This window comes from Rattus norvegicus, chromosome 1 (genome assembly GCF_021556685.1).
Source record: "Rattus norvegicus strain SHRSP/BbbUtx chromosome 1, alternate assembly SHRSP_T2T, whole genome shotgun sequence".
Classification (NCBI taxonomy): domain Eukaryota; kingdom Metazoa; phylum Chordata; class Mammalia; order Rodentia; family Muridae; genus Rattus; species Rattus norvegicus.
In genome coordinates this window covers 133,824,042-133,847,989 of record NC_141534.1, presented here as the reverse complement: position 1 = coordinate 133,847,989, position 23,948 = coordinate 133,824,042, and the positions used below count along the sequence as shown (strand labels likewise).

At 45.1% G+C, this 23,948-nt stretch overlaps 1 protein-coding gene and 1 long non-coding RNA gene across 35 annotated transcripts in view; one reads left to right on the top strand and one right to left on the bottom strand.

Moving 5' to 3' along the window:
- The window catches only part of Ttc23 (tetratricopeptide repeat domain 23), an 84,878-nt gene that overhangs the window by 58,988 nt on the left and 1,942 nt on the right, over window positions 1-23,948 (bottom strand). For 4 of the 31 annotated variants that reach the window (XM_087557077.1, XM_087557116.1, XM_087557131.1 and 1 more), the window contains exons 1-6: window positions 23,532-23,699; window positions 23,325-23,442; window positions 8,986-9,185; window positions 4,750-4,873; window positions 2,159-2,309; window positions 1,869-1,994 (exon numbers count right to left, since the gene is read on the bottom strand). In XM_087557077.1, coding sequence (XP_087413203.1) covers window positions 1,869-1,994; window positions 2,159-2,309; window positions 4,750-4,873; window positions 8,986-9,185; window positions 23,325-23,349 — 626 coding nt within the window. In that variant the 5' untranslated portion in view covers window positions 23,350-23,442; window positions 23,532-23,699. Of the gene's footprint in view, window positions 1-1,868; window positions 1,995-2,158; window positions 2,310-4,749; window positions 4,874-8,985; window positions 9,186-12,879; window positions 13,038-15,955; window positions 16,131-20,484; window positions 20,549-23,324; window positions 23,858-23,948 lie in introns of those variants that run through there. The other 27 variants (XM_087557121.1, XM_087557142.1, XM_087557148.1 and 24 more) reach the window with 15 other exon arrangements.
- Window positions 951-21,751, top strand: LOC108349234 (uncharacterized). 4 transcript variants are annotated; one of them, XR_015651672.1, is made up of 8 exons: window positions 951-1,039; window positions 7,874-8,000; window positions 8,479-8,571; window positions 17,338-17,396; window positions 18,528-18,612; window positions 19,634-20,555; window positions 21,148-21,270; window positions 21,690-21,751. It is a non-coding gene; the product is annotated as an uncharacterized LOC108349234 (long non-coding RNA). The 4 variants fall into 4 exon arrangements; XR_015651673.1 differs by having other exon boundaries at window positions 19,634-20,643; XR_015651675.1 differs by lacking the exons at window positions 7,874-8,000; window positions 8,479-8,571.

Below are 23,948 nucleotides of genomic sequence, written 5' to 3'. Positions count from 1 at the left end.
CCATCAGCAACGGAACCTTGTTATGGTGCGTGCATGCGTGCACATGTGTGTGTATGCATACATGTACACACATGCACGAGTGTGCACCTGGACATGTAAAGATAGCTAGCCATCTCTGGATCAATGTGCAAGTTCCCAGAATAGAACGCAAGGATGAGGACTGGGGGGAAGTTTTCCCATTTTTGCTGGTGACAATTTAACAGAGACAGCTCAGGAACACTCAGCGAAGTTAGTGAGTTACTCCTGAATTCAGCGGTACCGTGACAGAGGAGGGGTTGGGACATGGCTCGAAGAATCTCCAGGCCTCCTGCAGCAGTGGAAGCCTGTGCACGAGTCACTTTGCGGCCCTTGCTATCTGTGTCAGGCCAGCCTGGTGGGCACCATAAAAGGAGAAGCAGGAGGAGAGGATACACTGAAAGATGTCCTTTTAAGAGAGGCAGAAATCCAAAGGCTGCCTGAGGCCTTCGCCTGGCCTTCCATCTCCAAGGCTCATGAAAGAAAGAAAAAGCCACGCAGTTCAAGTGTAACTACAGACACATCCAAAACCAAAGCCTTGTTTCTTTGTAAGACAAGCCAGTTTGGATCAAATATTCCTATTTCCATGAAAACACAAGGCAAAGAGATGGGATGTAAACCAGGCATCTTAAACTGTGAGTCCTATGGGAAATGTCAGAGAGAAGGATCAGAATGGAAGAACCTGGCAACATTGGAAATAACTCTAATATACACAAAAGTATCTCCTTAGAGGTGAACTGGATCTTTAAATTCTTGTCAGTTATCTGACACAGATGTGGACAAACTTCGCCACCTGCTGTCGAGGTTTGGTATTGCGATTTGGCAAGCACCCTGAAGGTGGCGCCAGATTCCGGCACAGGATACGGGAATGTTTTGTAGCAACAGAGCTCAACACTAAGAACTGCCACATCCGTCAGGTGTCAACAGATGCAAGCAATCTCAGATCTGGGGCCTCGGATCTGCATGCCTCCTATGTCGCTATGGGATAGAAAAGCATCTGGTTCTGAGCAGGAAGAGATTCCATGTGGGTGAGCCCTCCCGACCACTAAAAAGTGGTCTTTCCCCTTGTGTTCTGGGACCAGGCAGTTTGAATATTTGGGGTCTGGTTTCTTCAACCGGATACAGTATTTGTGAGAGTCAGATATGATGTTATGTAACAAGTGGCTTGACACTGCCTTCTTATATGAAGAGATAGCAGATTTTTAGCCTCCTTTTGGAGAGATTTGGGCTGTTCTTAGGTCTTGGCCATTGAGTAAGGAGGCTGGGAGCATGCTTGGATGTGTGTTCTGGTGAACAGACACACAGATTCCTGCTGAATGTTCATGATGATGATACTGTGGGGTCAAAGGGTGTGATGATGCCAAATGGTTGTCTAAAGAGTCCTATCCAGTGCTCCCAAGCAGCTACGAAGGAGAAGGCATCCCTGTGTACCACATCCTTGCCAGCACTTGGCGCTATTGATGTTTTGAAAGGTTTGGGCCCTTTAGTGGGACTGTGTCATTATCTTACTACTTTAGCTCCTGTCTCCCTGATGACCAATAAAACTACACCTCTCAGTGTTAGGGCGTCTGGTACATTCCTGTTTCCTCTGCCCTTGACTGTGGATGTGACATTTCGAGTTTCTGCTTTGATGTCCATGCTGATGGATTGTAAGCCCCACCCACTCCCATTGCTATTGGTTAGGGCAAACATCACAGCAACATAAACAAAACTAGGACAGAGACAAAAAAAGGGGCTGCTCTGATATGACAGTGTTGCTCTTCCTCACCAGACAATAGCCTTGGGAGAAGCCAATGGACACAGCCTAAGAGCCTCTGGTCGCCATACGTACACGTTCTAAACTGGAGACTTACTGTGCAAACGACAGCTTGATCCGAGATTGGATTTCTATCCACTCTTCCTTTATAATGTTCCCACATTGCAGCATCTCCTTGGAAAGTCTCTCAGCTTTTATCAAGTTCTCCCAGGCTTCTTTAAATCTGAAACAGGTTCAGGAAAAGTCCTAGGCTTTTTTGTTTGTTTGCTCATAGAATACTTGTTATTATCCCTGAATCACGTAGCAACTTTTTGTTTGGCCTTGAGACTTAACTATAAGAATCATAGCACCAGGGCTTCCTGTTTATGGTTAGAGGCAAAAGGATACTTTTGAAGGGAGACCAGGGCTTTCCCCAGCGTATAGAAAAGCTCTAGGGAACACTTGAAGATATCTGTCTTGTTGTAATAGGGACTCTCCATGGAGTTGGCCAGGATTTCTTTGGCTTTTTCTGCATGCTGCTTTGCTTGTAGTGACAACCCTATGGACCGAGAAAAAGGAGTGTCAGTTTCTCTCTAATCACAGCTAAACAGGAACAGGAGTCTCCATGGCTGGGAAACCTGGCAAGGTTACCATATGTTGTCCAGGAACACACAGATACACTTGTGGAATAACACCCTGACTATGACAACCAGTATATCAAGTATTATAGTTAGTAGAATACTTTAATATCAAGGATTCAAGATGAAAAACATTTCCCCAAATGGCTTATCTAGAAAAAATGGGCAGGATAAGCTGGGACTGAACAGCTTTGAAATACCCCAGCATCAGATGTAAAATATAGATAATTATCAAACACAAATGGGATGTAAGGACTACAACGTTCTGGGTAGGAAGGGAGGTGTTCAGGAATTGTAATCCTGGCTGAATGACAGCAATCTAAAGGAAATACTGAAACTGCTGAGTCTTCTGTTCCCCATTTACATGACACAAAGACAGTCTCTATACATGGTTACAGAGGCACAGCCCCAGGAGGTAATGGGCTGAGACTAACAAGAGCAGAGCTATATCCGAGGTTACCAAGCATGGATTTCCCCATGTGTTCTTCTAGGGGCTGATTAACCTGTGGGAGGTGTGGTACTGAGGAACACCAGCTAGCGAGCCTAGGGTCTGTACCCTCTTCACACACACCCACAGACACCCCCCTTCCACTCACATCCATACATCTCCAGCCTCATGTTCTGAATCACACTTAATTGTATCTCAGTTCTCTGCAAAACCTGTCAAAATATGAAGTTGATTCCATTCCTGTGTCTGTAAAACAGAAACAATATACTTCTAATGGAGAGAAGCAAGCCTGTGTTTTTTGCAGAAGAACTCCTTCAGGATGCTGGGTGCCTTACATTTTAAGTGCACAGGCTTAACTAGGCTGTAGGGAGTTTGTTAGTGTGAGTTGTCTGTGTGACCTACATGTAGGGACAGACTAGGTTTCCAGGTACAGCCCCTTCCCTTAGCACTTGAACTTGCTCTACTGGAGACGCACAGGCTCAGTTCCAAGGACATGGGCTCAGAGGTGAGACCGCCAAGCAGGAATCCTCTGCTCCACCACTAAGAAACTGGCCTCAGCTGCCACGACTGAGAGAGGAGTAACGAGAGTACCCTTCCCCACAGGTAGATGAGAAGTAGGTTTTGCATGGCAATTAGCATGGTGGCTGACCCTCAGAGAGACCTTGCTCAATAGTGAATGCTTCCTCTGAGAGAGGAAGATCCATGCAGAAGGCTACAAAAGGAAGCCAGGATTTCAAGTCTCAGGTGACAGGACCCTGGTGCTGGCATGTGATCCCAAGGTTGGAGTCTCAGATCAGCTGCTTACTAGCAATGTGATTTTTGCTGTAAGCTGTTTTGACTCTGATGGCCCCCTTTCTGGTGGCCTTTGGCTAACAGGTAGGAATAGTCAGGTCTTGTGGTGCTTCTCAGTCAGAAGGCCACTCACTGGACTGGGAGAGGGGAAGAGGGAGGGGAAGGGGAGGAGGAGAAGGGGAGGGGGAGAGGGAGGAGAAGGGGAGCGGTTTATATTGACAACTTCTTAGCATGCTCTTCAGCTGATAACCTGGGTGTGGAGGGGCTGTGAGTCAACACAGTCAGCACGACCTGAGTATAGGCTTTTGGTTGTTTTTGTTTCAGATTTAACCTTCCTGTATCCATACCTACTGTCTATTTTCTTCCTATGATGTGTGAACCCTGCACATCCTAAGCTAGCCAATACCGGCTCTTTTCCAGCACAGGAAGAACCCAAAGCCTTTATTTCGGTACATACTCCAATGTGCTCTAACTGGTGCTTCCAAATCCTGGGATTCTCTTGGTGGGTGGGATATTCTTTGTAAGCAAGTTTCACCTTGGACTTTAAAGTTGTACAGGCGAATGCCAGCTTGGGCTAGCCTTTCTAGTTTTGGCCACATATACTCAAAAGTGACTCAATCTCTCAATCTCTCAATCTCTCAATCTCTCTCTCTCTCTCTCTCTCTCTCTCTCTCTCTCTCTCTCTCTCTCTCTCTCTCTCTGCCCTCCCTTTCATTTTTGGATACTTACACTCATGAGTGAGCCTTTCCCAACCCACTCCCCTCTCAAGACAACGTTGGGATCTACTCCACTCTCAACCTCCATTCCATGTCTTGGCTTCTTTCCTGCCACTTTTTCATCTTTTTTTTTTTTTTCCCCTCGGCGCTGGGGACCGAACCCAGGGCCTTGCGCTTGCTAGGCAAGCGCTCTACCGCTGAGCTAAATCCCCAACCCTACCTTTTCATCTTTTGACCCAACAGATTGTCCTCTAAGGATTCTAATGAGACCACAAAAAACCCACATCGCAACCTTGCACATATGTGTATATACCTTTTTGATTCTTCCTAAAAGGCAATTGCTTCTTAGAGCCATGAAAACCTGATCCCTCTGGTGTGGATAAGTTCTGGGGCTGGGGAGCTCACCTTTCAGCTGGAGGTAACCCTGAGCCAGATTCACATATGCCTCTGCTAGTTTCCAATGCGAGTCGCCGTAGCAAATTTTCGTTAGTGCCACACAGCGCACAAGCTCCTGGATGGCCTGCTTGTACTGTCGGAAAAAGAAAATGAGTTTGCCATGTACACAGCTTAGACCTCACGAGTCACAAGGCCTACTTGTGCATATAGCCACTCGATAAGTATTTACTGAGCACTTGCTATGTGCTGAGCACTTGAGAAGTGCCAGAGAATCAAACACTGGTCCACTGGGGTGCTAGAGTGTTCATCTGGTTGCATGAAGTAAACAGTTCATTTAAGAAGTGTGTACACTTTAGTGGTGGAAAATGTAGTGGGATAGAGGAAAACTGGGCAGGTAGAACAGACACTGACCACCTCTTAGGTTTCCAGCCAGCCCTCAGTGAACAGCTCCTGCAGTGAACAGCTCCTGCAGCGAACAGCTCCTGCAGCGAAAAGCTCCTGCAGCGAACAGCTCCTGCAGTGAACAGCTTCTACAGTGAACAGCTCCTGCAGGGCCAGCTGCAGCAAGTGAGAAAGCTAGCTCTCAACTCGAAACTCCTCTGCAGCTGTGATGATTAATACTGTCACTTTGAGACGCTGGCAAGGCTGTGGAGAAAGAGGAACACTCCTCCATGGTTGGTGGGATTGCAAGCTGGTACAACCACTCTGGAAATCAGTCTGGAAGTTCCTCAGAAAATTGGACATTGAACTACCTGAGGACCCAGCTATACCTCTCTTGGGCATATACCCAAAAGATGCTCCAACATACAACAAAGATACACGCTCCACTATGTTCACTATGTTCACTATGTTTATAATAGCCAGAAGCTGGAAAGATTCCAGATGTCCCTCAACAGAAGAATAGATACAGAAAATGTGGTACATTTGCACAATGGAGTACTACTCAGCTATTAAAAACAATGACTTCATGAAATTCTTAGGCAAATGGATGGAACCAGAAAATATCATCCTGTGTGAGGTAACCCAATCACAAAAGAACACACATGGTATGCACTCACTGATAAATGAATATTAACCCAAAAGCTTGGAATACCTAAGAAAAACTTCACAGTCAGATGAAACCCAAGAAGAAGGAAGTCTAAAATGTGGATGCTCCATTCCTTCTTAGAAGGGAGAACAAAATACTCACAGGAGGAAACATGGGGACAAAGAGTAGAGCAGGGACTGAAGAAAAGGTCATCCAGAGACTGCCCCACCTGGGGATCCATCCCATATGCAGCCACCAAACCCAGTCACTATTACTGATGATGCCAAGAAGTACTTGCTGACAGGAGCCAAATCTGGGTGTCTCCTGAGAGGCTCTGACAGAACCCTACTGATACAGATGAGGATGCCTGCAGCTAACCATCAGACTGAGCACAGGGACCCCCATGGAGGAGTTAAAGAAAAGACTGAAAGAGTTGAAGGGGTTTGCAACACCATAGGGTTTGCAACATCAAAAAACCAGACCCCACCAGAGCTCCCAGGGACTAAACCACCAACAATCAGTATTCATGGAGGGACCCATGACTCCAGCCACTTATGTAGCAGAGGATGGCATTGTCAGGCATCAATAGGAGGAGAAGCCTTTGGTCCTGTGAAGGCTCGTTTCCCCAATATCGGGGAATGCCAGGGTGTTGAGGTTAGAGTGGGTGGATGGGAGTGGAAGCATCCTCATAGGAGCAGGGGGAGGGGGTATGGGAGAAGGAGGGAAAGGGGGATAACATTTGAAATGTAAATACATAAAATACCCAAGAAAAATAAAATTTAAAAATGTAAATACAAAAAAAAGTGATGGAATTCAAACAGAAAAACACGTTGTCACGTTGACAGGTCTAGAGTCACCTAGGAGGCACACTGCGGGGAATGCCTTATTGAAGGTGTTTCTGTGAAGACTTCACTGTGGATGTGGACATCTCCATCCCATGGGCTGGAGCTCTAGACTGAGTACAAAGATGCAGCAAGCTCAGAGCTGGCGCTCATCTCTTGTTCCTCTTTTCTTCCTGTTGCCATGATGCTGTTCACCCTCAAGTTGGGAGCCCCAAGCCCTCTCCCCTTTAGGCTGCCTTTAGCACAGAAGTGAAGAAGTAACTAACTCCTATGACGTTAGCAAAGAGGTCAGGAAGTCTGACAGGCGGGAAGCCAGACGACGGAGCCTTTGTTCTGTTTCCTCTCTGGAGGCAGGGGCTCTGGTCCTGAGCCGGCCTTTGACCTGGCTCTGTAGCCCAGGCTAGGCTTAAGCAGCAAGGAGCACATTTGTAGTCAGGGTCAAGACAAAGAGGCCCTAGAACAAGTCCTAGTTCTACATAACTTACAGAAGAGGAGGAGACCCAGGCCTCCATGGGCACCCAGTTTTCCCAGCAAGGACGGCACTCAAGACAGGAAAGATGCCTTCGAGCAAAGCTCTGACACTTGTTTTGTGCATTCTGGTGGAGATGGGGCCTGGGTCTTCTTCTCTTTAAACCCAGGATTCATGACTGCCTGGCCAACCAATCGTGGAGGAAGTGAGGCACTGCCATATTTCAGGCCCACAGTTCTAGGAGTCAGTAGTTTCCATTCGTTTCTTCCTGGTGTCACTCTTAGAACCTGAACAGGGTTAATTTTCCAGGACACAATTTCTCTGTATAGCCCAGGCTGTCCTGAAATTCAATCTGCAGATCAGGCTGGCCTAGACACACACACACACACACACACACACAAATAATAAAAAATAAAATAACCATTAAGATAAAATGAGGGCCCTAGGACAAAGTCCTAGTCCCAAGTCAGTCCCACCAATTTACATTTCCTTCAAAGGAGCCCAGCATTCCTCTTATGTCTGTATTATGCAGCTCAATCCCTCACACTTCCTCTTCAAGATTGCTGCAAATATCCCCCTAGCCAATGACTGGCAACCACACCCGCTCATGGCCCTTTCCTGCTGACAGCCCATCCGGTGCCTTTAAGAGAATGTTAGAACTCCTGAGCAGTGAGTCCAGAGTTCCTTATGGTTCCACAGAGAGACTGCTGCTCCCTTGGGTCACGTGTGTCCTCTTGCCTACCTTGACGACTCCCAAGTGCCGTCTCTCATGCCCTTTCATTACCTCCCATCCAGGGGCTCAGCCTTGACTGCCACTCTCCCCGCCTCTTCTCATTTGCACAGATACTGAACGAACCTGCTACCACACGTATCACAGCAGCCGTCACAGTTTGACTGCCCTTCCTGTCATCTCAAGTCAACTGTAAGTCCCCATAAGATGGAGGCTGTGGTCTTTCCTCATGTGCCCCTGGCACTAGGAAGACCTTAGACATACAATAGCTATTTGTGAAATAAATGAAAAGGCAGATGGGGAGCTGGTACGGGAGGATGAATCTGTGAGGGGGTGGGAAGGAAAACACAGAAAGCAGAGCAGGCAGGAGCCTCAGAATGAAGAGCTGCACATAAGCAAACGTCGTGTGTGTGCGGTGTGCGCACCATAATCCGCTGCAGGTCTGGCACGTGCTGACGCTCAATAGACTCTAACTTTTTGTTACTGTGACCAAAGTACCAGACAGAAACAACTTAAAGGGGGTGTTTGCTTTAGCTCAGAGTTTTTGAGGGCTCAGTCCACCATGATGAGGGGAGAGTGGTGGAGCAGGGCAGCTCCAGCATAACAGTCAGGAAGCAAAGGGAAATGCTGGCCTTCAACGAGGTTCGCCTTTTTCCTCTTTGATTTTCAGCAGGGCCTAAGCGCACGGGGATGTACTATAGGTGCACAGTCAGCATGGTCTTCTAACCTTCCGCTCTGGAAATGCCTCCACAGACACACTCAGGTATTGAACCCCTAATGATTCTGAATCCAGTCATGTGGACAATGAAGACTATCATACACAGTAAACATTTGCTGTTGGCATGTCAACAACTGTGCCTACAGTCGGAAGGCCAACACTCAGGATAGAAGGCAGGCAGGTTCTCTCTTAAGGACTCTCGCACCCGAGGTTGGAAGTGTAGTCTCGCCTCCCCTGCTTCTCTTGCTTGGGATGGTAGCTCAATTCTCAAGGGAGCAGGCATGTGACCTCTAGGCCCCTTACCTCTCGGCTGCTGTGTGACCAACCCAGGCCCCTTATGTGACTGACCCAGGCCCCTTACCTCTCGGCTGCTGTGTGACCAACCCCAGGCCCCTTATGTGACTGACCCCTAGGCCCCTCACCTCTTGGCTGCTGTGTGACTGACCCCAGGCCCCTCACCTCTCGGATGCTGGAGTAGGACTTCGCTCTCTCTTCACACAGGTGGAGTTTCTCTCGAGGGGGCTGGAACAGTGCTGTCTGAAGCAGCTTATTTGAGAGCCTGTTTTTAGAAGTGACGCTGACAGCAGCAATGACTTCATCCAGGTGGCTGGACATGTGAGTCTCCTGAGACTCTTGCATATTCTCATATGCATTGTCCTCTAATGGAAAACAAAGGCACGAAAGGACCATTTTCAGAGTCACCTTTGAAAATTCACATTTCTTTTTTCTTTTTTTTTTTTTTTTTGGTTCTTTTTTTTTCCGGAGCTGGGGACCGAACCCAGGGGAAAATTCACATTTCTTTTCCTCCAGAAGTCTAGGTTAACATCTAGGACAAGGCCAACATTATACCTACAACTTCTTTAAGATTAAAAACATTTCATCTCAAAAGTGCATGTGCTAGTGCTGAGTTCTTTTGAAAGCTCCAGGCTTATGTCCAGTGACAGCTAAACCGAGCATCTATAGCCCGACAGAAATTACGTGAGGCCACACAGCTCACAATGAGCTACACTGAAATGAACACACCTTGAATCAACTGAATCCCAACTGACCTTGAGGCAGAAAGTAGATGACTGTTGTTTCCGTCTGGATAAAATACAGTAATTTATCCTATTGCCTGAAATAACTACAACAACAATAACATCAAAACAAAACAGAACAAAAACCAAAACTCCGGACGGACATAGAAAAAAAAAAGGTTTAAAAGACAGGATACTAGCAATAATTCCTGAGATTGACAAAGTAAATAAGCCAAGACCCCAACTGGCTCTGTTTATTGCTTTGAGTGTTTCCAGGTCAAAGGGCAAGGGAGAAGGGACCAAGAAGTTCCTGGTGGACTCTGCTCTGGGAGAGAACTGAGAGCCTGGGAGAGCAATGAAGAGCAATGTGCCTGGAGTCTGCAGGACAGTTAACTGAGGAGAATGCTCACAGGGAGAGTGCCTGAGATTAGCACAAGTCCCCTGAGATACAGGGAGAGATGTCAATCAGTGTGTAAGAAAGATCCGTCTATAGCATTAATAAGAATGTGCATACCACCCATTCTGGTGCTGTCTCTGAATTAAACAAGATAATGAGGGAACTGGGCAAAGTTCTCAGAAAGATGTTCCCCCCCCCCACCAGGAACAGAAAATAACTAATCCTAGACCAAACTATGCTTGCTATACCAGAGTTCGCCAAATTACTAAACCTGACAAGTAATGAGAGATTCAGAAAGTAAAGGCTCATTTAGTCGGATGAAAACATCCAACTAAAAAATTGATGCCAAATTAATGTAAATGTTGAATTAGCAGAAAAAGACACCAAAACAGTTAGTAGAGTTGCATTCCATGAATTTTGTTCAAAAGGCTAAAATCGAACTTGGAGATGTGTAATATGTGAGAGGAATATATTCTACATAGGACTCTCCATGGCTAAGAGACTAGACACTGTAGAAGAGAGGTGTGGGCTTGCAGACATGGCAACAGAAACCAATGGAAAGGAAACCTCAGTGACTGAGCTGTGAGGCAAAAGCAACTTGTTCCACATTTATGTAGTTTAGGTCTCCGAAGGCAAGCAGATTGTGTTTGTGTGTGTGTGTGTGTGTGTGTGTGTGTGTGTGTGTGTGTGTGTGTGTGTGTGTGTTGTGAACAATTCATGGATAACCTTTTCCTAAACTGAGAAAAGTACAAAGCCGGAGATCCAGGATGTCCGATGAGCACTCAACACAGAGACACTGAGGCACATCATAACCATAAAAAGTAGTCAGGAGAGAAGAAACACTATGTGATGCTTCTCAAAAAGAAACACTGTGTGCCAAAAATAACATTGGCCAAGTGTGGTGGTACATGCCTGAAACTTGGGAGATGCCAGAGTTCAAAGTCATCCTTAGTTACAAAGTGAATTCAAGGCTCTCCTCTGCTACAAGAGATCCTGTATTAGTTTGCTCTGTTGCTAAAATAAACACCTTGACCAAAAGCAAGCTGAGGAGGAAAGGGTTTATTTGATTACACATCACAGTCCATCACTGAGGGAAGTCAGGACAGGAACTTACGCAGGTACTCAGAGACAGGAAACTGAAGCAGAGACCATGGAGGAGTGCTGTTTACTGGCTTGCTCTCTGACATTTGCTCAACCTGTTTTCTTATGCACTTTCCCAGGAACATTTTCCCAGGGGTAGCCCTACCCAGCTATTTGGCCCTACCATATCAATCATTAAGAAAAGGCCCTACAGACTTGCAAGAGACCAGTCTTAATGAGGTATTTTCTCAACTGATATTCCCTCTTCTCAGGTGACCCCAGCTTGCGTCAGGATGACAACAACCAGAGAACTAGTCAGCACAGCTCAGTTAGTAAATGTTAGCAAACTCTAGTATAGCTGTGAGGAAAAAATACTCAACAATGAAAAGGGATCAACTGTGAAGGGATCAACTGTGCTTATGAGTGAATCTCAAAGTAGCTATGCCAAGTGGGGGTGTGGGGGCAGAATACATGCTGTGTGATTCTATCCCTATAAAGTTTAAGGAAATCTAAACCAATGGCTAATGACCTGAAGCAGATTGGTGGTGTCCTTGGACTAGAAAGGGGGGTGCGGTGGTGGTAAGAGGAAAGGAGAGGGCAGGCAGGGAAAGAGGGGGAGCACAGAAGCAAGTGAGCGTGTGTGTGTGTGTGTGTGTGTGTGTGATTATAAGGCAGTGTGAATAGCATTTGTTGTGATGGTCATGTCGACATTATAAGGTATTGATGATAGTTTGTGGATGTACACATGTTGAATTTTATTAAATTTAAACTTCTGTGCCAGGTAACAAAGGTGCTACGATCATACACACAAACCAGGCTTTTAGAGACCCTCCCCCATCCCTGCAGGCATTTGTCAAACTCTGATTCTCCTGTTTGCTTCAGACAGCACATTGTTTCCCCCGACTGGCGTTCAATTATCAACTCAACAATCATTTATTGAGTTCTGCTATCATCACTGCACCAGCTAGTATACATTATGGAAAACAGGAACCCAGGAAGGTGAACTCTAGCAGGTAAAAAGACCATAGAGGCTTAGAGGCTGGTCAAGACTTCAGAAATGAGAAGTACCGCTGCAGAGGATTCGCTAACTTGTAAAGAGATTTGAGAGTGAGATCAGAGAAGAGGAAGCACCCAAGTCAAGCGACTGACTCATCAGCAAACTTTGGGAGTGAAATTCGAGTTGAATGCGTGGCCAGCTGCTGGCAGGTGGATGTGCAGTGTGAGGTGACCACGGATTGGATCATGAGCAGGGGTGGTGCACCAGAGCCACAGACATTAGTGTGTCTTCCACCTAGGAGGGCTATCAACAGATCTGAAGAAAAGAGTTAACCAACAGAAAGAAATACTGGTTCCACAAACGGAGGACTCTCCAGTCAAATAAATGGGTAGACAGGAACGAGCCTTTTCTTTGGTCCTTTCTAAGTCTTGGATGTTGTGTAGCACCCATAACTTTCCCACAGACAGTACTTTCCCAGGCTTTTGAATGAGCATTTTGCAAACGCTGCCCAGGGTGCCTCTGTGCCCCACCCCCTACATAGTGAGGCCACGAATAGAAGCAGCAGGATATAAATGAGAGGCTAGTATAATAAGATGATCAATTTACATTCAGTTGAATTGAATTTGAGATGGTGAATGACATTTACTAAAATGTTAGAAATAGAGCACTCCTGCATGATTTTATTTTCTGGTACCAAGGATGGAACCCTCCTTTTACTAAGGGCATCCTGCCACCGGACTTACTTCTGAACTCAAGACTGGCCAGAGGGCAACTGAAACAGGCTGGAGAAAGTACACTGGTTCCTTGGTGTTCTAAAACCAAGATCTGGGGCTGGAGGGACCGCTCAAGCACCAAGGGCTCACCGGACTACTGCAGAGGACCCGAGGTCAGTTCCCAGAACCCACATTCGATGCTGCCAAGCATGGCTCAATCCAGCTCCAGGGGATCCCACGCCCTCTTCTGGACTCAGAAAGCATCTGCACTCATGTGCACATACCCATGCACCTAATTTTTAAGAATCCTTCAAAAAAAAAAAAAAAAGATCAAAATAGAGATTTACATGCATCAGAAAAGATGTCTCCTAAGAAAAGGGGAGCTTTTCTATCCCTCGGCAGCAATATGGGATGGGACTGCCAAGCAGAGATGGAGAAAGTGCCCCAGGTCCCACTGTGAGAAAGCTGAAGAGGCTGCTGTGCCATCCCGCCGACTTTCTCATTCCTGGGCAGCCCCTGCAGACACACCATCCAAACTGTACCTAAGCTCCACTATACCGACTCAGTACTGTGCTGTATCCCAGGCTGTTGGCTGGCGTTTAAAAGGCATCTTCTTGCCTTACACTTCCTCATCCATCCAACCCGTGATGGTTAAAGAGAGTCTGTTTTAACAGGTATTATGGTCTAAGCACTGGGAGGCTGAGATTCAAGAACTCGAGCTGCCCCGCCTGCCCACATGACTTGGGCAACATTGACAACCAAGAGCTCAGAAAAGCTTTATGTTCTCCATCTTTGTCACGCATGGCTCTTAGACTACTTTGTGAGTGTCAGGGGCAGACAATCCTACCCCTATCTTGTTACTGCTCCTTCCATTTTATTAAGGGGAATGAAGCTAGAGAAGCTACTTGGATAATACCACAGGGCTAGAACCAGGACTCCAAAGCTGGTAACAAGTAACAACTTGCTGAAACTGTGCATCATACTGGCTTGCTCCGACCACAATCTAGAGCTGTAGGAAGCAAAGACTCTCCTTTGAAATCCACAGAAGGCATGTTATAAGTATCAATTCTTGTGAGCAGGTGGGGCAACACCTTCAACAGATTGAAACACATTCTTTCACTTTGCAATGGAAGGGAGGTAGAGAAAGAATGTTTGAAATAATTTAACATGTCAAAAATATTTGTTATTTTTGGGCCTGTGAGTCTAAGGTTAAACTTTGAAATAGGTTTCTCACTTTTGTTTTTAGGATTAAAATAAAACGGTTTGTTTCATGCTGCCTTGTAGCTGTCTTTGGCTACTTTGTGGGTTCTTTGTTCCTTCTGCCCTTGTCCACCTTTTCTTTTTTAAGAATTATTTATTTATGCATATGAGTACACTGTAATTGTCTTTAACACACTAGAAGAGGGCATCAAATCCTATTACAGATGGTTGTGAACCACCATGTGGTTGCTGGGAATTGAACTCAGGACCTCTGGAAGAGCAGTCAATGCTCTTGACCTCTGAGCCATCTCTCCAAACCCCTTCTCTACCTTTCAACTCCCTAACACTATACAGGGGAGAAAAAAGAATAGAGGGAAAGGGGGTGACTTTATCATTAGACTTTTTCCTGCTGATTAGAGGCATGGAGTTCCTTGGGGCAAGTTAGATCTTCACCGTCAGGATACCTATTTTCTTCTTATTTCTTCTTTGTGCACGACTATTTAACCAACGTCGACCAAGTAACACCCCACCCCTTGGGGCCCTAGGATTTATACACTCTCTCAGAAGTCTCCAGAATTCTAAGTCACACAATCACAGACACTATCTGCAGCTGGCAAAATCACGCTCCTGAATGAGGCGAATCATAGTCAGCTGCTGTGGACAATCTGAAGCAGCCCCTGTCCCACACCTGGGATGAGAACAGTCACACAGTCCTTCTTCTGTGTTTTTCAAGAAACAAAAATTCTCACTACAGTGCCTCTTAATATTGTATCCCAAATACATAACACACACACATATCCAATACAGAGCATCCATAGGTTGTACCTAACATGGATTTCTTTTTACTAAAATATTTTTTGTCAAAAGTGAGCCATTATTTTAAGATTAGAAGGCTCTCAAACAACTAAAATCAAAGCTACCTTATGATCCAGCTACACAACTCCTAGGCAGGCTTATATCCAAAAAGCCCTACATTCTACTCCAGAAGTGGTTGGACACCCACGATTACTATCACTCTATTCAAATTGGCAAGGACGGTAAAGGGAATCGGCCTACATGTTATCAAAAGGGGAACAGATAATCAACATTTAGTACACATACACGCTGGAATTTTATTCATCCACTAACAAAACCGAAACTATGAGTGAGACGTTCGGGAAAACGGAAAGAACTGGAAAATATATTAACTGGGGTAACCTAGGATCGTTGACTGAGGATCCCAGCTTTGAACTGTTAAATATCTACATCTAGAAGGAAGTGGGCAAAACTGGGGAGTGGGGAAGAATCTCTGAGGCAAAGAGGAGGGGAGGGTAATAGAACTTATGTGATACGAAAGTAGAAACGGGGGTGGGGGGGTGGGGGGAAGTGAGAGGGTACCCGGTGGGGGAGGGAGATCAACCAAACATGGGTTTGTGAGGAAACCTGTTACTTCATAAGCTAACGGAAACAAGCAGGCAAACTGGAGTTTCACATAAAGATCTAGATTCCTGGGGTTTCTGCCTTTGAAACCTCAGAACACCTATCAGCTTTAGGGCAATTGTCAGGCAGGGTGGACGGTCAGCCTTCCCAGCAAGCAGGGAGCTGGCGACCTCTCCGGAGACTGCTCTCCGGGCTCCACTGGCACCAGGGCACAGCAGTGTAGTCACCGGTGCGGTAGTTTTTCTTCCTAAGAGTAGATTTCTGTATTTGTCTCTCTTCCCAAGTGAGACGGATGGAGTAGGCAGAGGGACGGGATTTTCCTGACCCGGGCCACCCATTGCCAAAGTTTCACCTAAGGCATGGTTGGCTATAGGACGCTGCTACTTCACACCCCATTTGCCACATGCCAATAGCAGTGGCGGGTCTTCTGATCTCGGAGATGCTTAACTGCCAAAGGAGATGTGTGTTTCTGAAGGGTGCAACACTACCTGTCTGACTTCTGAAAGGATTTGAATCAGTGACCTTGCTTTAGATTCACACTTTCAGCGCGCGACTGCGCCCTATAGGAACACCTTTCCTTTAAAGACCTCGGCTTCAGTTCACTTACTTGGAGCTACACGCTTATCATCGGCTGCCTTTCTTTTCTTTGTAACAGCCATAGCTGTGGCTCAGAATTTCACTAGAAATCAGCCCAAGGCCCCATACACCACCTTCCCCTTCGCAGCTTCAAAGGCCTCTCTCAGTCTGTACTCACAACTGCCAGTCAGACTCACCTAATCAATGGATGCTATTCCTTCTTCCAGACCTGCCTAGTAGAGTGCAGAAACACATGATAGGCCTTGGATCATAGTGAGAAGAGGTCTCAAGTGGAAGGAAGACTGGGGTGATGTTTCAAACATTTAATAGCTGGAAGATCAAAGGATCCATTCACCTGCTTAGGGGGCAACCATTCAAGAGCAGGGACCTGAAAGTCCCCAGGGTTCCAGCTCGTAGCTTTTTTGGTTGACTCATGGGAAGGTGTAGCAGGCCTAAGGGAAAAGTGTAGACACTCTCAGGTCAATGGCTCTTAGGAAATAATTATTATGATGGTGTCAGAGTATATTAGCTAAGTAGCCTGGCCCAGATAAAGATAGGGCATTGGGAAATAACACAGAAAAACAGGGAGGACAGAGGCTCAGCAAAATGTAATTAAATCCACAATAACTCCAGAAACTGAACTAAGAATTTAAATCATTTACAAACTTGGGTTTCAGGTCCAGAGCATCTCCAGTGGTGAAGTCTACCAAGACATAAAAAAAAAAAAAAAAAAAAAAAAAGGAAGAAAAATCAGCTCTACAAACTGCAGAAAGCACAGATGAGAGCCGTCGGAAATGCAACACATGAAACCAGTCAGACACACGAGACAGGGCAAATCATTATCTTTCTGAAAGTGTATATTAAACTCAGATATAGCGACGTAGAGACAAGGCTATATAGTGCGGCCTCAAAGGTCTATTAAAAGAATGGGAAGTTGGGTTGACATATGAGTTATGCACTAGAGTCACAGAGAAGAAAACCACCTCGTCTTGATAGGTGCAGGGAAGATGTTTCTTCCTCTTTCTACTAATTTTTCTTTTATTTTTTTTTTAAATGTGTGTGTGCACGTATTTGGTGTCTCCACCTTAATCTTTGAGACAGGATCTCTTCAGACTTGATTGGCTGGACCAGTTGACTGATGAGCTTGATCATGCAAAGAACTACCATGGCCCAGCTTCCCTGTGGGTACTGGGAATCCAAACTGGGGTGCTCGTGTTTACACAGAAAGCATGTTACCAACTGAGTAATCTCTCTCAGTCTCTCTGCCCCGCCGTCAATCCATCTTATTATGGAGCCCAGTCTGGCCTTATCAGTTCTCAAGCCTGTGTCTCCCCAGTACCTAGAAATCGAGCATCTGCCATCAGACCCAACAAGCTAACAGTGACTGTCTTGAATGCTTTCCTCTTGTGACAGGGAACAAGAAGAGGAGGTCCTCTCTCAACACCCGTATTCAAGCTTGTGTTCCAATCAGAGTAAGTAGGCAAGAAGAATAAAAGCATAAGGGCCGAAAAGGAAGAAAGAAAACTTTTATTATGGCATGATCCTGTAAGTAGAATCCTAGGGAATCCTGGGACAACAGATAATAAAACTCCTACTAGCCCTGCAAAACATGTTCAGTAAGTCCAAAGGATATATCAGTAAGATACAGTCCTTCTCTCTTCCCTTGTTTCTAGTCTTACTTTTTCTTACTTATAGCATGTTTGTTTAAGACATCTCACTACACCAAGTCCCTGGCCAGGCTGGAGCGAAATTCTGTCAGCTGGGCTTGAACTTGTATTGCTCTTCATGTCTGCCTCCCAAGTGCTGGACTGTAGGTCTGCAGCGCCATCTCTCCAGATCTTACATGGGGTATATGCAGCTCTCTGTGCTCCTGGAGCCCAGAGGTCAACCTCAGACGTCACTCCTTGGAGTTACCCAGATTGCTTTTCATTGTAGTTTGTCTTGATGCAGGCCCTTCTCACTGGGACCTGAGTCTTTCCTCAGGTTCCTGAGCGGTATGACTATAGGTATGCCCCATAATGCCTGGCTTCGGGATTATGTTTTATGTATGCTAACAATATATAACCTGGAAATGAAATTAAGGAAATATGTCTACTAACAATAGAAAGACAAACAAACAGACGCCTTTGAATGAGTGTAGTAAGTATAAACAAGTGTGAGAGTATCGGGGCTTGAATCTGAAATGAGTCCTGTGGGTTCGTATTTGAATACTAGGTCCCCAGGCTATGGAGCTAATTGGAAGACTGGAGCTTGCATGAGGTAGGGTGTGGGTGGTGGAAGTAGGGCCACCAAGGGGTGGGACTTTAAGGCCACAACCATCTGAGATTCCAGCCTTTAATCCCTGCTTCCTCTGCTGCAATGAACAGAAACCGTGAGCCCAGCAAACAAACCCCTTTTGTCTTTTAAATTACTTCTGTCAGTTATTTAGTTGCTGCACTGTGAAACTAATACAGACATGTACTGGAAGTTAAGGAAGTTAAAGCAAGCTTAGATACATGGAGAAACATCTGTGGATTAGAGATGTTACAGTGTCCTCACGGGGATCAGAAGATCTAAACAATTCCTACTGAACTATTAAATGGTTCTTTTTTTTTTTTATGCAGAAATGAACATTTTGTGCTCAAATTCATATGGAAATGCAAGGAATTCAAACTAGATCGAGCAATCCTTAAAAAGGAAGAAAGCTAGGTAACTCATATTTTGAAATTTTAAAAGTTACTATTAATATAAAAACTATTAAAAGTCAGCCAGGTCTGGTAGCACAAGTCTATAATAGCAAAACTTGGGAAGCTAAGTCGGAGGACCAGGAGTCCATGCTCAGTCTGGACTGCATGGTAAAAAAAACAATCCTGCCCCAAAGAGGTTAGCAAACAGACCAGAAAAACCCAAAACAAAACAAAAGAGGCCCTAACAAACCCACAGTAATCAAATGCTGTTGGAGAAACAAAATGTCACTTCTCAGGTCTCAAGCTGTCATGACCAGCCCGGTGACTGCAGAAAAGAACTGTCCTAGATCCGTGACATTTGTTTGGGTAGTAGATCCTATTATGTCCTCATCAGGTAAACAACAGTAATTATGTCAGAGGATTATGTGAGTCACCCTGATCGGGGTAATCATTATAGGAGCTGCAAGAACAACAAAACAAGTTGTTGAGGAAGGCATCGATGAACACGCCAAACCAAATGGGGACAACCCCACGCGGCCTCAATCCTTCTCAAAGAACAGCAACTCAGTAAAGCTGGGAGCAGGAGTACGCCCTCTCCTCCAAGGAGCACTCCGACTGGTGGTCCAGGGCCAAGCAGTCAGTGCTGAAAACATATAAATAAGTAACATGTGGACTCAACAGGCTGTAGTTAGAAGTGTGTGTGTGTGTGTGTGTGTGTGTGTGTGTACACATTTAGTGTGCAACAACAAGTGATGGGGAAAGAGGCCATGGGTATGAAGAGCCGTGGGTATGTGGGAGGGGCTTGAGGGAGAAAAGGCAGGGGAGAAATATTGTAATATGATCTCAAAAAGAAACAAAAGAAATTGCTTTAAATAAGTGCCTTGTACATCTTGTAAGCTTGCCAAACACAGAGCAGTTGAAGCTGGGATAAAACAGAACAAAATGACAAGGCACTGGCATAAATAAGATAAATAAGGACTGACAGACAGGACAGGAAAAGAAGTTAACTCTGACATACATGGCCACTGTTTTTTTTTTTTCAGCGATCAAACCCAGGTCCTGTGTACCCCCACCCCGGCCACCCTAAGGCGCTAAGATACTGAAAGGGCGGAAAGAAGAGTCTTTTCAACGAATGGTGGATGCTGGAGAGCCACACACAAAGGAGGGAGACCCCAAGCCATACCTAAAAGTTAGCCTCCAGCTGAGCAGAGACCCATATGTAAGGTCCAAGTCCAAAGCTCTGTCGGGGCACTGGAGTAAACGCTCACGAGCTTGCATTCCTTGGCTACAGCTCCAAAGCCCCAGTGACAGAGGAAAAGATGGATTAACTGGACTTTCTCAACATTGAGTCCTTGGTGCTTCAAACCTAGACACTAAATTTAAAAGACAACCTAAAGGATGGGGGACTATGTAAAGACTATCTGCAATCCAATGACAATATGTTAACCCAACTGAAAATTAGACCACTAGTAAATAGAGATTTTTTAATGTTATTATTTATTTAATGTGCGTTGGTACTTTGCCTGCATCTGTGTCTACATGAGAGTGTCAGATCTTGGAGTTACAGGCAGTTGTGAGTTGCCATGTAGATGCTGGGATTTGAACTGAGTCCTTGGGAAGAGCGCCCTTAACTGCCGAGCCATCTCTCCAGCCCCTAGACATTTTTTTTTTAAACAAGGAAAATATACAGATAGCTAAGAAACCCATACGGCTAACTAATATCATTAGTCATTATCAAAATCACAAGGAACTACTAATTCATATTCACCAAGTTTGGACAACAATAGTAATAACAACAGCAATAAACCCGAACATAAGAAGGGGTGGCGAGGATGTGGAGCGGTTGGAGCTCTCACATGCTACCGGGGAGAGTGTGACGTGGTGCGGAGCTTGCCTTGGAAAACGGCTGTGATGCTCCCTGGGAGTTCGACACAGTCAGTCCATGAGCCACTCGTCCACTGGAAGGTAAATACAACGCAGCTGAAGAAGCATAGCTACACTCAACTTATACACATCTTCTAGCAGTGCTAGCGACAGGAGCTGGATACCGAAGGTATTCCCAATGCCTGTGAACTCCCGAGTGTATGAAAAGAATGTGGCATCGCCACATCGTGGAGAATCCTGACAAACACAGGTGTGTGTGTGTGTGTGTGTGTGTGTGTGTGTGTGTGAGTGTGAGTGTGTGTGTGTGTGTGTGTGCGCGCGCGCGCACATGTAGGATGGTCCACAGACCTCAAAGTTCACAGATTACACTGTCGATGAGATCTCATGTCTTTTCATCAATCCTCCTCTTTGGGATAGAGGCATCATCTCGTTCCTTGTGAAGCTGGAGTCAAACGATACATTCACTAAAAACAGTATCTTTAAATTTTAATGTGGAAATATCAATAGCAGGGACATTGCCACAGCAATTAAACTCCTACTAGGAAGTTAAACATGGGACCTCGTGCATGGTACCACTGAGTGATGTTTCTAGCCCTTAAAACTGCATTTAGTTTAAAAGCCAAACTTATTGCGTAAGTTTCCTTTCATTGCCTTTCTTGTTTTGCACATACAGAGTGCCAAAATCCTCAGGGGAAAGGCTGTGAACAGCTGGAGGAAGCCAGGGCTGAGAAGGCCTGAACACTGTAGCAAGCCAACTCCTTCAGTGCGGATTCACTCCGTTTAAAGGATGGAGTAGGTGGGTGGAGAGGCCCATTCCACAGAGGTGAAGGCTGCGTATCCCAGGAATCATAGCAGACTCTGAGAAAGCATGAGTGAGCTTTTCACTGTCACTGTCCACAGGTGGCACAAGTCACGTTTATTATGTGACATCTCTTCTGCTTCTCTAACTTCTTGAGGGCTGTACTATTTAAGGGACTTAAGGTAACACTTGGTAAGTACTGGAGACAGCCATGTTTCTAACAGCTAGGGATTCCTCCTTCTCCTCCTTTTGAAATCACTGATGATATGTCAGCTCACTACAGAGACTCCTGTCCGCTAAAACTGTTGGGCTACGAGAGCCAGGAAGCAGCATAGGTGTCCCTCAAAGAATGGACCAATAAGGAACATGTATACAACACGGATTCAATCGGCTGTTGTTTTTTTTTTTGTTTTCAGTTGCAGGAAAATGGAAGAAACTAAAGAACATGTTAAGAGAAATAACCCAGTCTCAAAAAGGCAAATGTGGAATGTTGTTTGTCTTCTCTTTAGAAACCAGGAGATAGAGAAGCATGAACATACACGGGGAATTTAGATATCTGGAAGGAAAGGGGGAGTCGGTGGGAGGAATAAAAAAGAGGGATGAAAATGACCAAAGCATATTATTGGCCTCTGTGGAGGTGGAAGGGAATCCCCCTTTAAACATGTTTTTCTAACTAAAAGAAAGCAAGAAAGAACAACCTATGGACATCATAGGATGGGTGAGCGTCAGACTTCAGAGTAAGGGTTCGGTGTAAGGATAAAGACAATGTCCCTGAAGCACTTTGTCCGATTGCAGGAGATGGCTCTTCAGTCTCTTTGCTTTCTCAGTGCCTAGTAGAGGTTCTGGGGTGAGCATGTGAAGCGCTGAGTTTTGTCCCAGGCACAGCTCAAGTGGCACTCCCTGTAGTGGCTTTTCATGGTTTAGGGTTGGGGTTTGGAATTCCTTTCGATCAGTTAAGTGTGATCATGAAAAACACATTCAGAGAAAGAACCAATCCAGTGGGAATAAAAATCACTTTCGCTGTTCTAACTATGCCACAACCACCACACCTGACAATACATACTCACAGAGCTAACTAACCCCCACGCCCCCCGCCGGCCACCCCTCCCCCCCACAGGGTGCTTTTCAAAGGCCACAGGGAAATGAAAGCACCAAGATTTATGTGAGCCAATGGTGGTAAATAAAGATACTTAATCAAAATGTCTGTACACCAGTTGAGAGTACTGAGCTCTGGCCTTTGCCCTGGCACAATCCTGAGCTACAGTGCGAGCTTTCATATTGAAAATCCACAGCTGAGCTCCTTAATTCTAGTAACTGACTCTTCCTGTAAATTCCTGTGCTTTGTAAAAAACTATTATTTAAATGAAGCATTACGTTCCTTTTAACCGAGGTTTTCAATGAGCCTCCTGCTGCGATCAGAGGCAGCTTTGCCAAGGCGGTGGCCGCCCTGTGAAACGCCACTTCCTTCTCCCCACCTAGTGCAAATTCAAGGGCTCTGAGCTCCTGATGCACTTAGCACCTGTCACAGGCACCCACACATTGAAATTATGTAGCCTCTTTCATTGAAAATCTATCTCTGAGCCCCCTCTGTCCAGAGCCTTGGTATGAACTTCTGGAGTTATTGTTTTATGTCCCTATGGGCAAACCAAGAGTGGCAATGGAAGAAACAGTTGTTCTAATATATTCCTGAGCTTTATATGTTTAATACTAATCAAAATATCTCTTATTGATTGATTTCTTTTGGGGGAGAATTTGTCCACTTGCTGTTTCTGATACAGAATATACCAAAATTAAGTTTTGCTTGGTCATAGGCAAATACATTCCTTAATTTTCAACTTTACAACTATTCGCCCAATTTGAGTTCAAATTCAACTGAGATTTTTCTTCTCTAAATAGATGGCTTGCATATTGGTCTGTTATCATAACGCATACACAGGACTATCCATTTGATTAAAAACAATATTAAAAGTCTAAATCCACATTAAAGAAACAAATAACCGCAAAGCACAGTTTTTTGAAACAAAATATGATCCACAATTAATCTTACTTACCTGGGAATCGGGTTGCCAACTTCATTCTAAAGACAAAAGAACTCCGATGCCTCTTCCTCCAGCCCGGCTCAGCAAGAATCTGTGTTTCCTTTGGTTTTCTTTGGACGTTCCTTTAAAACTAGCAAAACAAAACAAAAGAAAAAACCTGGAAAGTTTCTTTAGCACTCTGCATCTGTAACTTTGTTGTAAAATCCTTTGTGAGTTTACCCGTCTTTTTCTTTTCACAGATCTCTTAAAAATCTGAGTTGCCAATTTGACTCCTTCTGAATCAAGTTGATGATTGATTCTACAGCCTGATAACCACAGGCAAATCTAAACAGAGCAGTCTCATCCTGAAAGAGAACGGCATTTTTTTGGTAAAGCAACCCAGTACTTAACAAAATTCCAGGCCAAAGAATGAATGATAGCGCCTTCACCAATAGGGAGTGGAGAAGCGAAGTTTGTCGAACTTTGTAATCCAATCCCTGGAAGCCAGAGGTGGGAATTTTAGATCGGGGAAGCCTTTTCCTAGGAATTTTCTTAAAGTGGTATCGCTGACTTGTTGAAGTTAAAAGTTGCCAGAGGTTATAAAAAGAAAAAAAAAAAAATCCATTTAGAGTTTTCCCTTTTAAGTCTGATAGTAAA